The following is a 16921-nucleotide window of genomic DNA, read 5'->3' as shown; positions in this document are numbered from 1 at the left end:
ACTCCCCCTCGCCGTTTGTCTGCTGTTTACGCATAAATCAGTCTGGAGGCGGGCGTGGGGAGGGCTAGAGATGATTCTCTTCATGGGTTCGCTTTACAACCAGACCCCAAGACCAAGAACCCAGCGTTGCATCATCTGCCAAAACGGTTCAGGGGCGCTCCTGGCAGATACAAAATGCGTTAGCAGGAGAAACAAACAACCCCAAAACCTGAAAGACGCAGCTGACAGAGATGGAGTTTGAAGTGCGCATCGCAGAGTCCTCAAGGAATCGAACAACGCATGTTTTTTCGCGTTGCTACATGGGATTCCAGCGTGGTAGCAATACATCTTGTGACTGATCGAGCTGCTTACCCGTTTGAGAATACGAAAAAAAGGAGAGGGGCGGGGGAGCAAATCAACAACCCATGTTTTATATGGAAAACTGCAGTCAGGGGTGTGTTTTTGGCTTTTGGTAGTTTTGGATGACCAGCGTCAGAATGATGATGAGAGAATAATTGCTGTTAAAAACACACCGCTACTTGAGTAATGGCTCTCTGTTGGCAAGATAAAGCCATACGTAACAGAGCTGATCTCTTGCGGTGTGGGATTGTGAGGCAACATTAAAGATATACACGTAACATCATCGGCCTCCGAATAACCAGACTACCGACACACTGTTGGCCGGTCAGCCAGCGAGTGTGCTCCATCACTGGGAAGCTGCGAAAAAAAATAAAAACACGCAAACACCTCGGGCAGTGTCGGTCTGGACCAGGAAGTAATCAAACATGAGCTATGTTAATTGCTCGGCCAACTACTGTACACATACGTGTCTGAAAATAAACCACCGCCGCAAGACACACAAAAAGTGCCTGTGGTAATAACGACATTCTGTCTACGGACTAAGTGTGAGTGATAAAAGATTACAAGACCTGACCTAAATATATACATGTGGCGTGATAGAACATGAGAAACTCTGCCCGGCGACTGCAGGGCAGCCGCGTGCTCAGCCTGGCTGTTAAACTCTGAACTGGCCTCGGTTTCTCAACCATGCCCTCATTTTTTGTCTTGCACCCCTTCACTTGCTACATCCTTGTAAATACAATCAGAGCTGACCAACATTTTTCCTAAAATAGCTTTATTTGTGTCCATGTCTCGCAGGTCTGAAATAGTCATGTAGAGTGTGTGTAGTGCTACACGTTAAAACTAGGGCATTTCAGCCAGGGATCAACCGCTGTTACCAGGCGCGGCGAACACAGAACAACCCAAACACGGACAGTGTTTTTGTTCTAGCCTCAAGATTCTTGGACAGGTCTTGCAGAAGGTATATATTTGCCTGACCAGCGACAGTGGGCTGCAGACCACAGTAAAACGTCAGGGATTCGAACCACAACCTCTGTTTAACACAGCAGGTACAATAAACGGCGCCTTTGCACTCCGTCATTAGGCGGCGTATGAAAGGTGTGTCATCGCCTGTTGATTTCCCAGGTGAACGCTTCACACAAACGGCCATGACGGGTTGATGAGCAGTCTTTGGATTCTGTCGCATTAACAAGTGACCTCATGGGGGCAGCTATAGGGCAAAGTTTGAACCCAATTCGGTAAAAACAAAGGACAGGAGCCATCTAGCGTTTTCGACGACCACTGGAGAGCAACGAAGAGATGGCTGGATTATGTATAGGAGGACACTTACGCCATGGTATCTAGATCTGCAGCGCAGGCACCCACCGCCCTGGTCACATTCACAAGCAGTGCCTAGGGCAGGTGGTAGAGACAGACATAGACAGATGGAGAGAACCAGGGAGAGAGAGAAAGAGAAAGTAAGAGAAGGAAGTGGTACAGGGAAAATACACAATTGAGAGAGACATAGCAGGTGAGGCAAGCACATAGCCACTTATTTTTTGCACACTTCCATGCCAATGAAATATATGTATATATTTTTTAAAACATTGAAAAGTCAACATTAATCTGACATCAATCTGTATAAAAAAAAGAAAAAAGAAGAAGGGTACAAAGGTTGACAAAGGGGGTGAATCAACATTAATATAATCATTGGTAGTGTACAGTATTGTGGACGTGAGCCTGCCTGGTTGGTTCCCGTGAGCAGGTTGACCAGAGGCTGGATGCCGCCACTCTTGCGGATGGTGACCCTGTTGGCAGCGCCCTGGGCACACTCCCCCAGAGCCCCCACCACGTTGACCAGCACCTCCTCTGGCTGGTCCGTCAGCAGGCCAACCAACATATCCAGTGTCTGGTACTCCTGAAACCTGCAGGAGACACAAGGCACCAGGGAGGGGTGGGGCTCAGTCCTTAGTTATCACGTCACCCCAGCTCATTGAGAAACCCTCAAAACAAGAGCAACGAGAACACAGGATTATAAGAGACCGAAAAGACTGAAGACCTAAGCAACCAGAACAGAATCAGATTGCCTAGTGCCAACATGCCGAAGTACTCTCACAGGCTGTGTTTTCAAACGACCGTCCTGGGGTACACAGATCTCTTGACCCGGTAAAGAGAAGCCGTTTTCCCACGGTTGCTCAGGGCTCCCCTAAGCATATGCTTTGCATGACTGAATGAATTTTGCTGCGGCTTGGAAAAGTTCATCGATGGGATTTTGGGCGGCTGGGGACCTGGTGCTGCATGCCAGTGCGATAGAGTAGTAAACTTTAGTAAACATTTTTAAAATGGATAAAATGTGGTCACAGAAAACCCCAACAAACCACTGGGCGAGTTCTAAGGGCATGTACTCGGGTTCTTTATATTTGCAGCCTCGGTTGCTGGCCACACGGGGCCGTATGGCTATCATGGATGTCCAAGGCCGCTCGGTTGCGGTCGGCTGCCACTGAAACACAGGAATATTCGCACAAAAAAAAAATTGTGCTAATGAACGCTGCCCCTGGCAAAGCTAAAAAAACTTTCAATCGCCTGCCAAAAGAAACAATGGTTCATTCTATATCACCAGCGCCTAAGTGTCATCTGCAATAGGCTGCACAGTACAGTTATCTTGTAATCGTTAATTTAACGTGTGATAAATGGACTGCGGGGTGATGAGTGTTTATGTTAGGCCGATCCCGAGTCTGGTAATTACGCGATGGCGTGGAAGAGCGCGGCGGAAAGCTGCTTGAAAGCGGCCTTTACAGCAAAAGCGCCGGGGCACCGCGCGACTGGAGGCCTTATTAAAGCATGTCTGCAGACACAAGAACCGCAGTGGGGCTCCTGTGCAGCAGACGTCTATGATTGATTGTCTTCCCCTTCTTTTTTCTCCCTTCTCCCTGCTCTCATTCATCCACAGTAACAGTAACGAATGCATGCGGTGGTGCAGGAAGCTTGCGTGCTGTCTTTTATGCCAACAAGCCCTTCTGGTTGGCCAGCCATGGGAAACAAAAAAAAACAAGAGGCCTCTGGGTATTCCTAAACAGGGTGGGTGGAGTCTCCCCCGGGACCCGCCAACACAACGTAGTAATCACGGGCCGTAAGCAGGGAGCCAGAAGACTTTCAGTTGTGTATTAGCGAGCGTCAGGGACACTTTTCATCTTATTGTACTCAGGAGAGAAGAGCAGGGTAGAGAATAGGTTTGAATTGATGAGAGATTGAGGTTTGTCCGTTGCGAGGCCAGGAACCAAGGTGGGATGGAGTGGCATGGCTGGGATTTGACAAAATAAAACAAACGCCATCTTGACCTCACCAAGTAATTATTGTCTTGGCAATGATGCTCTGACACATGGCAGTTGGTGGTTTTCCATTGCACAGTTGTTCCGTCACTCTTTTGTTCAGCCGTCTCGTACTGCGTTTGTGTGTGTGTGTGTGTGTGTGTGTGTGTGTGTGTGTGTGTGTGTGTGTGTGTGTGTGTGTGTGTGTGTGTGTGTGTGTGTCCGTAACACCCCCGGCCACATGTTGATTCCCCCATAAATCTATTTTTTTTAATTCACATGTAACAATGTGTAAATTTTTCCTAACAGGGCTTTAACAAATGTGTTTTCCCCAAAGTCCACATAACTTTGGCAAAGGTCAGCCTCTATCTGTAATATCGGGAGAGAGAGAGTCCTTTTGGAAATCACCAGCGTTAGGGCGATGGGCACCTAAAACAAACACGTTTAAATTATGAATGCAATTACATTTCTGGCCATCAATCACCTCCCATTCCGATGCTTCATTAATCAGGCAAATGGCTAACACATGCAGGCCTCCGAATCAGAAGCAGAAGTCTCCCTCTCTAATCCAAGAAATATGCACACCACCCTTGAAGATCCCTCACGCACAATGTATGCGCTGTGTGCAACAGCACCACAAAGGTCTGTTTCGGTGGACTTGCACGATGCAGAAAATGACAGAGAAAAAAATAAAGAAACCCACTGCCGAGTGAAATATATTCCGAAATGATTTTCATCTAGAAACTGCGCAGGGCCTGTGATTGATTCTGAAACGGGCACACGCTCTGCAGTAGCTCTCCACGAACAACCTCTCCGCTGCCATTAGCACACTCTACCTCTTTTGACAGTAATGGCTCGGCCATTTTATCCCAAGCCTTTCAGCTGACCTTTATGTTTTTCAAGTGAATTAAACAAGCCTCTGACCTCCCCCCCTGAAAAAGAAACCCCATAATAACGTGAATCACATCATTTACACGAGTAGACGTGGCCAAAATCTCAACAACACCGATATCCGGCTCCCAGGATCCAAACTGCGCCCTGCATATCGCCTGCTATGGGCCCTTTGTTTTTCTCTCACGTTTGCGTCTATGTTAAGTGCATTATTAACCGTAATGAGAGGGAGGGCAACCTTTAGAGCCGTTTGATGATCGTAAATGATGTGTGCCCGCTTGTGGTTTACATGTGGTGAACGGTATCATTATCATCATTCCTGATATTGTTTTATTTATTGAGTTCTCCTATTTTTTGCATGCATGGCAACACTGTTATGAGTAATTACACGAAGGCATGAAGCCCGAACTGGGAGCAAGTGTACTAAGGTGCCATATTAGTCACGGCCCATGCAGTTAACTTATTTTATGGCCATGCCAAGCTGCACTCAGAGGGCTTTCCAGTCTCAAGTTATTTTTGTTGCTATTTACCGTGTCTTTTGTTAGCAACTGAATTGGATTTGCAAACATGGTGAGAGAGCCAGCCGGCCGGATGGTGTGAACGTTGCATTTTCATTTTCTGCTTGGACCATTTAGGTTTCTGTGTGAGTTTATGAGTACTCTGCTACGCTTGTAAAATAATGTAGTCGTTCCCTCTTCTTTTTTTACTTTCCTTCATGAAATGATCATAGGGATGGTTACATGTTCACCTCGTTTTTTTTATTTTACTGGCATGCAACTGAAAATGAAATCCTCGCTTAATTTAATGTGGCAACACAGCGCTTTATTTCAATAGGGCGGCCTTAACTAAGACTCTCTAAATGAAGGATATCATCGAGTCAGTTATGATATACGAGGTGTCGAAAGATTTGTGTGAACCCGACCAAGCCTTTTCTTTTGTTACTTTTAGAATTCCACTGCAATTTGAATCATCCCACCGTTTCTGTGTTTGAAGGGAGATCTTTCCACATAATCCTACCTTAAAAAGATAAATCGCAGACAAAGACAAAATAGATTCACAGGCAATGTTTTATCAGCGTATTGGCTCGTTTCTCGAAAATCTGCTTAAATTTATTAGGAAGTTATCTTGGTATTGAATCATTATGTGTGCCTAATATCTTACCACGTCTCACACTGAATAAGAAAACAAAGGCTGTTAAAAGGTTTCTCAACATGAGCACCAATGGAAAGACATTGGACTGCCAGGGCGCAGTCTGTAAGCCCTATTTAATGCTGAGGGAAAATAATGGGAAAAAAGAAAAAGAAAAACAGGGGACTGCTCTAGAACTGCTCGCTGTTAAAGCGACCGGGTGAGTGACACTTATAAATCTAGGCCATACATGAAATCCTTATAGTCTATGTCAACCTGCTTCGCCTCAGAGACAACACTCAAGCAATCACAGATTGATTCTTTCAGCGTTTCATTTGACACTCCTTGGACGTGTGGTTATGTCTCCAGCCTCTCCTCAACCGGCACAAAGCTAAACCCTATCGAGTCAGCAGTTTGAAACCTTGTCATTTTGTTAATGCCAACAAAGAACAAAAGTCACCAGCAAAGCGTTGTGTAAATGATTGCGGCCGGATCACTGCATGTTCAAAAAGTAACATTGAGCACCGGATAACCTCTTCCACCAGACACCAGAAAACGTGGTTCAGAATGAGAGGGAGATATGAAAACATCTCGAGAATGGAAACATTCAGACAACTAGTGTCTGAACCAATGTGAGATCCAGGAAAAGCAACACATGCGATAATTGCACCACAAAAGAGTTGACTGAGGTCTTAAAAGTTTCTTTGTGCCGTGACGTTTGTTTGAAATGATTTAAAACAAAGGATATAATGCATCCACCGATAACTCTGAATCAATTGCGTCTGTGAGAATGGTGAATGGAAAAGGGAGGCGTCAGTTGAGCGATACTTGCGAGGGATCTTAGAGTGGAGCCTCTACATTTGAAATAACCATAGTTAGGTTGAGGCTTTTATTTTGACATAATTATAAATAATCACTGACCAATTACCAATACTTTGTTGATGACTGCAGTCAAATGTTATAGAGTGCAGGTCGAAATACATCATCATCTACGTACACCATTATTCGCTTCATTAACTAGGCGGACTGCGAACCCAACTTAGCAAGTACTTTGTCCAAAAATTGTTGGGAAATGTAAGGGAGATGCTTATTGAAATGGCAAATTGGTATCAACTCTTACCCCAAACTGAGGCATGTGTGATTGCTGCCCTTGCTCAAGGGATTTGTCATAGTCAGACTTATCCGTAACCACTAATTACAACCCACACACACGGTTATACATCATAGAACCGGAGGTTATTCAATACCTCAAGCATGTCAAAAGTGCACTCGTTGCTACTACAAGTCCATTTGCTACATCCGCTTAACAGAGAGCGAGAGCAAGAGAGAGAGAGAGGGGGGGGGGGGAGAGAGAGTGGGACAGAAAGACAGAGAGACAGTGTGTTTGTATTTGCATGCGTGTATGTGCATAAGAAAGCACATTTTGCAACACAGCATCTGGGGAGTTTGTGAATGTGTGTATGTCCATGTGCGTGTGCATGTGTGTGTGTGTGTGTGTGTGTGTGTGTGTGTTTGTGTGTGTGTGTGTGTGTGCACGATGTGTGGGCACTTAATGAACAGCATAATAACGTAAGGCCCCTGGAACTCCAAAGGATCCCCTACTTAGCCACGTTCTCGATGCTGATGGAACACTTCCAGATGGCCCCAGTGGTGGCGGCCAGCAGCTGTTTGTTGTCGGCTTTGCTCAGCAGGGACACCAGTGGCTTCAGGCCCTGGTACTGACGCACCAAGTCCCGGGTTTGCTTTTCCTCGGCACACTGGAAAAGGAATGAACAGCATTTAGTGACTTGCCTCTACTTGGATCAGAAGACCACCTCGACAAATGACGATGGTGCAGGATCGTCAGCAGAGAGGCCGATCTAAAAGCCAAAAACAGCTACCTTGAAGATGGCGCTGGCACAGTGCATCTGGAGCTCCTCGTTGTCCCGGTTCAGGTTGGTCACCAGGTCCTTCACCATGCCCTCACTGTGAATTGCGACCCTGTAGCTGCCCTGTAAGACAGTGAATGAGAGACATGAAACCGACCATCAATCATCCCAACCACTTTGTTCATCTTAAACCAAACAACCCCTCTCTAAGTGGTTTCGCTGCACCTTGACGACAGCGGTCACCCACCTCCGAGGCACACTCCTGCAGTGTGCCCACCACGGGGATGAGCAGGTTCTCGTGGGGGGACTTGAGCAGCCTGGCCAGCAGCGGCACCCCTCCCGCCTGCCGGATGGCCTCCTTGTTGCGGGTGCTCTTGCTGCAGCTCCACAGCGCCAGGGCCCCACAGCGCGCCGCCTCCACCTCCTTCTCCTGCTCCTCGCTGAGGGTGGCCGCGTCGGGGGCGCAGTCCAGAAGCTCCACCTGATCACGGGTCAGATGGAGAGGCAAAGCACGCCCATGGTGGAGGGGGATGAGGACTTGAATGAGCTTCAAGGACTCTGATTCTATTGGCTGTTGCACCGGGGGCTTATGGCGGTGGTCGCCAGATGAGAATAGCAAAGTTGCCGGCCATGACGGGAAGGAGATCATTAAAACTCAATCACCACCACCGACGGGCCGGAGAGAATCTAAAACCCGGAGATGCTCGGGAGTGGAAAGCAGCCGGGGGAAGATGTTGACGTTGGGCCCCCAGAACGAAAAAAATGCCCTGTGTGCGATGCCCATCTCTGACATCAGTAAGTGCCATTTAATCAACAGCTCCTGCGCTCCGGTGAGACAGAGCAGGCCAGGCCACTACACACCGTGCAGTTTGAAGTCGGACAGGGAGCCGAGCGTGAAATTAATCAACCCTCCGTGGAGAACATCCGATGTTAAGGGGGGCTAGGGGGAAAAAATACAAGGCACGGGGGGCTTTAATCACCCTCTGTCAATAAACAGGAACGCAGGTCACGGGATGTCGGCGACATTCTATCTGTTTCACCCCCGCGGCCGGCTCCGGTGTTTAGTCAGACACGAGGGTGGGGTCTGTCCGCTTGATTACAGCAGGGGCATGATTGGGTGGGTCTACTGTTTTTTGTTAGACCCACCCAAAGGGGTTGGAATCAGGCATCAGTTTGCTTGGTATCGATATTAGACTAAAACCGCGACGTGATTGGTCAGTTGACTCCGATCTGCACATCTATGCACACCAGCACCTTTTGTACTGCTAACAAAACTTCACAGTAAGCTGATTATGATTATTGGCGAGATGATGTGTGTGATAAATACTACATACCACTTTGATTTGGCCTACTTCCATTGTCAAGACAGCCTCTCCAGTGGGCCATGTTTTAAAGATATCCCCCACTGGTGGTCTATACCGTTTAATGACTAACAGACACTACATTTGTCCTCCATTGTTCCACATACTGAACCTGAGTTCCCTTTGTGATTGTGAAAGTGTGTGTGTGTGTGTCTATGTGTGTGTGTGTGTGTGTGTGTGTGTGTGTGTGTGTGTGTGTGTGTGTGTGTGTGTGTGTGTGTGTGTGTGTGTGTGTGTGTGTGTGTGTGTGTGTGTGTCTTCATTCCACCAGCTTCTCACCAGCCTCTTGATGCCCCCGTACTGCCGAACGGTCCGGCGGGCCCTTCGGAAGCGGGCCACGTTGGCGATGGTCTCGGCAGCCAGGGCCTTGAGCTCCACCACGGGGGAGTCCAGGATCTTCACCATGGTCTGGAGCCCGCCCAGGTCCGCGATGGCGCGGCGGATCTGGGAGTTCTGGCTGATCTTCCTCAGTATCTTCAGCGAACCGATCTACCACAGGCAAAACAAGCACAAGCACACACGCACCCACACACACACACATGCACGCACGTACATCAAAACGATCTGTTTAATGCGATAATGAAATGCACCCGTCGTAATATTAAGGTTTAGGTAATGCCAAATGACAGTCGGATTTCACACATCTGCCTTGCTGAATTAGAGCACTATCCGCTGGTTCGACATTCCCCCACAACCCCACTAAAAATAGAGAGATCAAAAAATTCTTCATAAAAGCAGGTTAGAAAGCACCCACACATGTTATTAGGTCTATCTGAGAATAATTGCTACCCTGTGTGTGTGTGTGTGTGTGTGTGTCTCTCTCTCTCTCTCTCTCTCTCTCAAACCATGCCACACAGGGCCGGCACTGTTTGAGCGCTGCAGGAACACGGTAGGGTCCACACCGTTGGCACGGCGACTCACTTGGCATCTGATTTCTTCTGTGTCCAGCAAGTTAATGAGCACCTCCAGGCCACCTACGTCCCGGATGGCCATTTGGCACGTCTCCTGCGCCAAGTTGAAGTCCATCATGCAGCACAGAGCAATCACAGTGGCCGTCTGGTCGCCACGCTGGGAGATAATATGAATGCCAAGCACAGATGAATGGGAAGGAGAGGGAGAGAGAGAGAGAGAGAGAGAGAGAGAGAGAGAGAGAGAGAGAGAGAGAGAGAGAGAGAGAGAGAGAGAGAGAGAATGAGGGGAGAGAGAGAGAGTAAAGAAAGAGAGAATGAGGGGGAGAGAGAGAGAGAATGAAACATTAAACAGACATTTAAAGTGGGGGGAGAACAAGAAAGACAAGGACCCACCTCTCTCCCCCCCAACCTCCCCCCATCTCCTTCCTTCCACTACAGCTCGGGGTTATATTTGTTTGTACCGCAGCCTGGTGTGTGTTTAGCTTTGTGGTGGTAAACACCGATGGGGGAAAGAAGCGATTTACTAACGGAACAGAGCAGTGCTTATGGCCGCCGCGCCCAGCTGAGGCCAGGAACCCCGTGCTTAGACAATGACCTAAGATGAGAATGAGTTACAAACCCCCCTCCCCCGGCCCCAGCCACTGCCACAAAGAAAGAAAAAACAACTTGAAAAAGGATTTGAAGTTACAATTTTAGGGGATCTTGTTTTGACAGTTGCTATATACAAATAGGCAAAATATATTTTAGACTTGGTAAGAAAAGCACTATTAGGTCAACAAGTGGTTTTGGCGGAGAGGGTCAAAAATGCACTCCTAAAGCCCCTTGGTACATTAGACATGGAACAAGGAGATGTAACTGATTAGGTGCTGCTTAACCCAAATGTGCACCCAACTTCAACAAAAAAAATACTTTTACGATTCAAAACAAGCAAGCAACATGAGACCAAACCCCTCAAATGAGTTGCACTGGAACTAATCCCGGCTTTTCTTGGCGCGCTTGTGCTAAATGTAGTGTTTGTGTCTTGTCGCTGTTTGACAATTTCAGCACTGCATAGATCCCCGTTGGATCCCAGTTGTGGTGAAGCACTGACAGCCCTATGGCACTGCACATAACAATCTTAGGGTTAGGTCATGGTGGTATTCCAAGCACTGTACTGTACAGCAGACTTTTTCCTCTTTTTCTTGTAATAGTGCTATATTTAGTCTGTATTATACATAGTTCCAATATAAAAACCTTGTGAATATACAACGGTTTGATCTGCGAAGGGCAGACGGCAGCAGATGTTTATACCTCACACTGGAATATACAACAGTTCCCGAGACGTGCTTTGATACGCGATAGGCCAACGTGGGCCCAGAAATCAGCTGCTATGTGGAAAAACCGCAATCCTTTTTTTTCCCCCCTCGATCATTCCAATACTACCAGAGATAGACTTTCAAGAACGAGGGAATTTGAAAGACCGCTTTTCAGGTTCAAAGCCGCTTCATAGCTCTACACCCCTGTCACGTTGGAGAAAGAAATGCATGATTTGAACCACAAAATACACTGTGCCTGTGTCTTTTCACGTACAGAAAGTGCAGAAATGTGGCCCTGTCATTATACAACACCCCAATAAGGCCATCGATGGAGGAAAACCCACGGACCCCAGTGGGTTTTGATCGTGCACCCCTTCTTCTATTCCTAGAGTGAACAAAACAAAAACAAAAATGGAGCATTCTGACACACCGAGGATAGAAGGGCACATGTGTTCCTCATATCACCAGCGCCAAATGCAAACCATTCGCCCATTAACAGCAGTGAATCTACAGCTTCCTTTGTCTCCTCTGCCTGCCTGTCTTCAAAGGAATTGTCCGGTCCAGCTTGGTACCTTGTAAAAACAACACCCCCCACTCACAACCACCACCACCATCACCACCACCACCAGCAAAAAAAACAGGAAGAAGAAGAAGCTATGTTTAGAAGCGGATCGCATAGAGAACAGAAAACAGATCATATGCTTCCATTTGGGTTAGAACTTTGGTCTTAAAGTATTGTCGACATTCTTGAAAACATTGACAACATCTGACAGTGTTTTAAATGTGCAAAGATGGGGGGGGGGGGGTCTTTGACTCTCTCCCTGGCAGAGGGAGATGCTCAGAGTGGAACCGATGGAAGCAACCGCTCAACCTCATGGTTATATGCTTTACTTTAGAGCGACTCTCATAAATAGTACACTGTTCTGCCAGGCCTGTTTGCCTCTGAGGGAGTGCGTGTGGATGATGGCTGGTTTCAGCAGCCTCTCCTGTTTGAGTCAGATTGGACTCTGGGGCTGGCTGAGGCTGCACACCTGTTGCACATTGAGGAATCCGTGTGCACAGGTTGAACCAGCCAACACTACACACGCTCAGGAAGAGAACTCCTGCATGGCAACATCGAGCACCGGGTCATATGTCATTATATGCAAAACTTACAATGAACCGGATATCCAACCCCACCCCCGTGCGTCCCTGTCTAGAGGAGCCCAATAAAGGTCCCCTAGTTGGAGTGTGGCAGCCACCTAGGTGGCGTTTAGCAATGGACTTTATTACAGCATTATTGGATCAATGAGTCAATTGTTGGACAAAAGTCCCCTAGTTGGAGTGTGGCAGCCACTTAGGTGGGGTTAGCAATGGACTTTGTTACAGCATTATAGGGTCAATTGAGTCAAGTGTTGGACAAAAATCGGTACGCTTAGAATGGTAACATTACTTAATAGAGCTTAGAATGGAATAAACTGGAGAGCTGTAACCAGATCCAAAATAGGGAGAAAACAACACAAGGGCAAAATAAAAAACAATTACAAATAACTGAATAATGGCAACTTTTTTTTTATGAATACTGGGAACTTAAAATGACGAGCATCTTCATGCGTTACCCTGATTCACCCTCCCTATTTGGCTGAGTAATTTGACTGTATCCCTAAAGCCTAGCAGACTCCCCTAATGGAGCTGCAGTAGGATCCATAAATCATAGCACTAAAACGAGCTGGGGAGGGACAACAGGGATGAGTTTAAAGTGACTTTCAGAGATACCCTATTGACCTTGTGGATGAACAGTGGACCTGTCTGGATTGTGCATTAATGTGTAAGTGCATGCTCATAAGTGTGTGTGGTGTGTGTGTGTGTGTGTGTGTGTGTGTGTGTGTGTGTGTGTGTGTGTGTGTGTGTGTGTGTGTGTATAAAGCTGTCGGTAAGCACGTGCGTGTATGTGTGTCTGTGTGTGCGTGTGAATATCTGTGTGTGTGGGCTTATAATGTGTGTGTGTGTGTGTGTGTGTGTGTGTGTGTGTGTGTGTGTGTGTGTGTGTGCGTGTATGTGTTTGTGGCCAGTGGTGTCATGATATCCTGCTCTACGCTGTGCTCTCACTACTCTGCTGCAGTGCGAGTAGCGAACAAGTTGCTGCACCACGGCGGGCCCCCTGACAGGTGGAGGGGTGCAGGGGCCTGTGCTTTATGGACCTCGGTACGTGATGGGGGGGCCTTTTGTTGACAGCCGTCGACTGCAGCAGGATGCAAGAGGCGGGAGGTGGGAGGAGGGGGGGGTTGTTCTTTGCCGTCATTTGCTACCGTCTCGGTAGCAAGATGTGAAGAGAACTCGAGGGTTGGGAATGAGAAGTGCAAACATTACCTTGCTCTGCTATATGGTCGCAGGAGAGGAGAGGCCGGGGGGAGGGGGAAGGGGGGGGCTGTTGGATGAAATGCTTTGCGGCCGCTGCTGGATCCGGTATTTGAAATAGGAGACGCTATTAAATAAAACACCAACGCTTCAGGAAGCCGCCGCCGTCTGACGATCCTGGGCGATACGTGCTAAGCAAGCGGTGAGGCTTATGGGGGAGACTGCATGGAGGGGGGAGGGAGGGGGGAGGGACGGCTGTGAAGTATCCACGTTAAACACCTCGTAAAAGCATTACTAGGGTTTTAGACTTTAGACTGCGACTCTGCGTGCACTGCTACGGTCTCACGGATGTTCACTGTTTAGTAATTAGCCACAGACTCACCTCTGGGGGGAAGAAAATCTGCCGACACGGGCTCATTCACACAGGGAGGCTGTATTACGTTTAGTATAGCAATTAGCAGCAATTAGGCTCTCCCCAGAGGAGCCGGTGGTGGTGGTGGTAGTACTGTGTCTGGCCAGCAGAGGGAGAGAAACATAATTTGGGTGGGCACATACACACACACACACGCACCAATGCATTTGGGGCAAGGAGGAAACGAGGCCTTCTTATCCACTTCTGGATCTTTCTCCCCTGAAGTTTGCTTAACGTTAAACAAACAACATGTGATGGCTTTTGGCAACAACATGGTGTTCACACCATTTAATTAGAAAAAGCCTGTGATTTCCTGTTTGATTGTGATGCGTGATTGTCTGCTTAAAATGCTGGATGAAAACGTGAAATTGCTTACATTAGAAATACCTAATGGAAATAAATGTACTTTAGAAACAAATCCTACATTTTGTATTGGCATTTATAGTATTCCCCCATTTATCCAATGAAAATAAACTTAAATATGAAAAATTCTTGTGTTTAGGTGTACACTCATCTGTCTCTGATCAAACCCAGCATATCACGGGACACAGCAGGCTAACTGTTCCCAGCTGGTAAAACACTATATTCTATGACACACTGCTCATGTTGCAAAATAACTAGGTATGTAAATCTAATTCACCTAATCAGCTGTTTGGTTCAGGCTGGTCAAACCTACCTCAACGCACACGCACAAGCACACGCTCACAACAACCCCCCCCCCCCCCCCCCCCCCCCAAACACACACTTATGTCAAAGTCATGCAGTCATGTCAAAGGCTAAACCCCCAAATTGCTTGAATACTAAACGCCTTATATTAAGATATCCAACCCCTGTGCAAATATCCTTCTGTAAATATTTTTGAAACACAAAAAAAAAACAGAAGCAGTGTGTCGCTTCAGCTTCCAGCAGCAGAGAGGTTGATCTTATACCGCGGTGAAACAAAAAGAAGAAGTAAAAAAAATTCAATAAAAAAGGCTGCGATGTGCGCCTAAAATGAACCAGATATTTGTCTTGGCTCTCGTCTGGCTTGGGTTTCTGACGGAAGCGATATTATATAAACGACTACTGGACAAACCCAGGGAATAACGGTGCCACGTGTTGGTTCCTTCTGCACAGCGACTCGTCTCATTGGGGAGACACACACACACACACACATTCAGACACATGCACACACACATTCACAGAAACACACACACACCCACTCACACACAAACACAGAGCAAAGTGAAAGCAGTGTTATCTTTTGTATTATTGTTAATGTTCATTTGTGCTTTTTGGGGAAAGCCTGAAAGCCTTTTAAAGTGCACATTTTCCTGCCATTTTTTACTAAGCCTAAATTGCTTAATCTACTTTAGAGTTGAACTACAAGTGTACCTTGGCAGTGTCATTAATGATATTTTTCCTTGCAAAACCACACTTCATGCAAAGGTTTTTGGGGAAAATACTGAATCAGTCCTAAACTATCACAGGCTAGTTGTTTTCTTTTTCACTTCAAATTAAAAGCGCTCAATTTGCGTTGCATCATTTGAGCTCATTACTGAACATGGAGGGGAACGCTTAAAGTGTGCCACTAAGCCCAGCGAGGTGAGAAGTTGCATCATGTTCTCCATAAGTTGTGTTGTCTGGTCCAACAGATGGGGCGGAGCCTTCTCCGAAGTCAGGCGTCCTCAAGCTATTTCCGATCAGTCTGGGTCACTGGCATTTCTCTTCTTTTTGTCTTTTGCGTGTGTGTTGTTTTCGTTTCGTGCCCCTGCCATGTTTTGACACATTAATATTCACCAGATGCCCTGTCAGACCTATCACAGGCGCTTCATTTCTATGCTTCCGTGCTCTCGGGGCAAACCTATTGCACAGCTGCCATCGTCGGACAGCAACCCCCATTCCCCCCCCACCCTCCGCCCCGCCCCTCGCCCCTTGCAAAAACCCTAAAAAACAACTGTGACGGTGTCAGAAACCGGAGCCAATCGCTTCAAATATAAAAGCATCATACGATGCAGCGCTGCTTTAAAAATAAACCAGAGCACCATGGCCCTCTCTACCTTCACAGCGTGTTCCCTCTGGCGTGGACGGTCCCCATTGACCCCTCGCTCACCGTACCCCAGCGCCATGTACACTGACACTGTATGTAACCGGTTGTGTGTAAGGGAGCGCTCAGGAGTGATGTTCACCGGTGCCGTTTTATTTAGCTCATTGGGTTTTACACTGATTGCCCCAGAATGCTTCACTTGACATTAGACTTAGCCAATGGCCCTTTGGAAGGAAAATACCTCGGAATATTCGACCCGGGGGTCAGTAGAAAATTCCTGCACGAAACAGGAGAAAAAGAGCAGAGTTCGCCTGTTTCCTGTCATTTAGCCGACTAACACTTTACTCACAAAAGCGCTGTTGTTGTTCCTCGTAATTCTCCGTTCTCTCGTACCTTGAGGTACTTGACCAGTTTCTGGATCTGCCAGTATTCGGAGGGAAGGTCCATGTTGCTCTTGGGCCGGCGGTCTGGCTGCTCCTCGTCTTCCTCGCTCTCCGAGGAGCTCTCGCTGAAGAGCTCCTCCGTCTTACTGTGAACAGGGTGGGTGGGGGGGTTATAACAAAGCTTTATAGTGGAGGATAATGAAGCAAGAGTAGCAGGGCAACCAGGAAGGAGCTCACCTTCTCTGGGAGGACTGGTGCCCCGGTAGGGAGGCCAAGGAGAAGTTGGCCTTCCTCTTGCTCTCCGACCTCAGCATCTTCTCCTGCGTCTCGCCCGCCCTCCCCTTTCCAGATCCCTTACTGAGTTTCTTCTGCTCCGCTTCACTGTAATGACGCAGAAATGAGTCATAAAGGTTCCTATTTTAGGAACTATTTTCATTATTGAATGATTTGCGGTAGGTTTCCTAAGAGACTTTTCTTTTTGCTTCCTCTTAAAGAAAGGGGGAGGGTTATCGGAAGGTCCGAGGAGCAAAGGAGCAGAGCCAGAGGCTATACTGGAGCCGCTCCGAAGGAACAGAGTCAGATATAGATATGGAAAGCAATAATGCATGATTGGACGGATCACCAAAACACTATTTGTCAGCGTCCTGACTCACCCAATCTCTTTTCCTGTTTTTCTTTTGTTT

At 47.3% G+C, this 16921-nt stretch overlaps 1 protein-coding gene across 1 annotated transcript in view; it reads right to left on the bottom strand.

Moving 5' to 3' along the window:
• The window catches only part of odad2 (outer dynein arm docking complex subunit 2), a gene marked incomplete at both ends in the record, with an annotated part of 40395 nt that overhangs the window by 13136 nt on the left and 10338 nt on the right, over window positions 1-16921 (bottom strand). The window contains 9 exons of the mRNA XM_079755075.1: window positions 1670-1731; window positions 2063-2243; window positions 7248-7402; window positions 7526-7636; window positions 7761-7994; window positions 9154-9363; window positions 9796-9942; window positions 16249-16384; window positions 16476-16619. Of these exons, the coding sequence (XP_079611201.1) occupies window positions 1670-1731; window positions 2063-2243; window positions 7248-7402; window positions 7526-7636; window positions 7761-7994; window positions 9154-9363; window positions 9796-9942; window positions 16249-16384; window positions 16476-16619 (1380 nt within the window). The remainder of the gene's footprint in view (window positions 1-1669; window positions 1732-2062; window positions 2244-7247; window positions 7403-7525; window positions 7637-7760; window positions 7995-9153; window positions 9364-9795; window positions 9943-16248; window positions 16385-16475; window positions 16620-16921) is intronic.

This window comes from Pollachius pollachius, assembly GCF_949987615.1.
Source record: "Pollachius pollachius genome assembly, chromosome: 17".
NCBI classification, from domain to species: Eukaryota; Metazoa; Chordata; class Actinopteri; order Gadiformes; family Gadidae; genus Pollachius; species Pollachius pollachius.
Note: the sequence above shows the minus strand (reverse complement) of the source record. Positions and strands in the feature narration are given on the sequence as shown.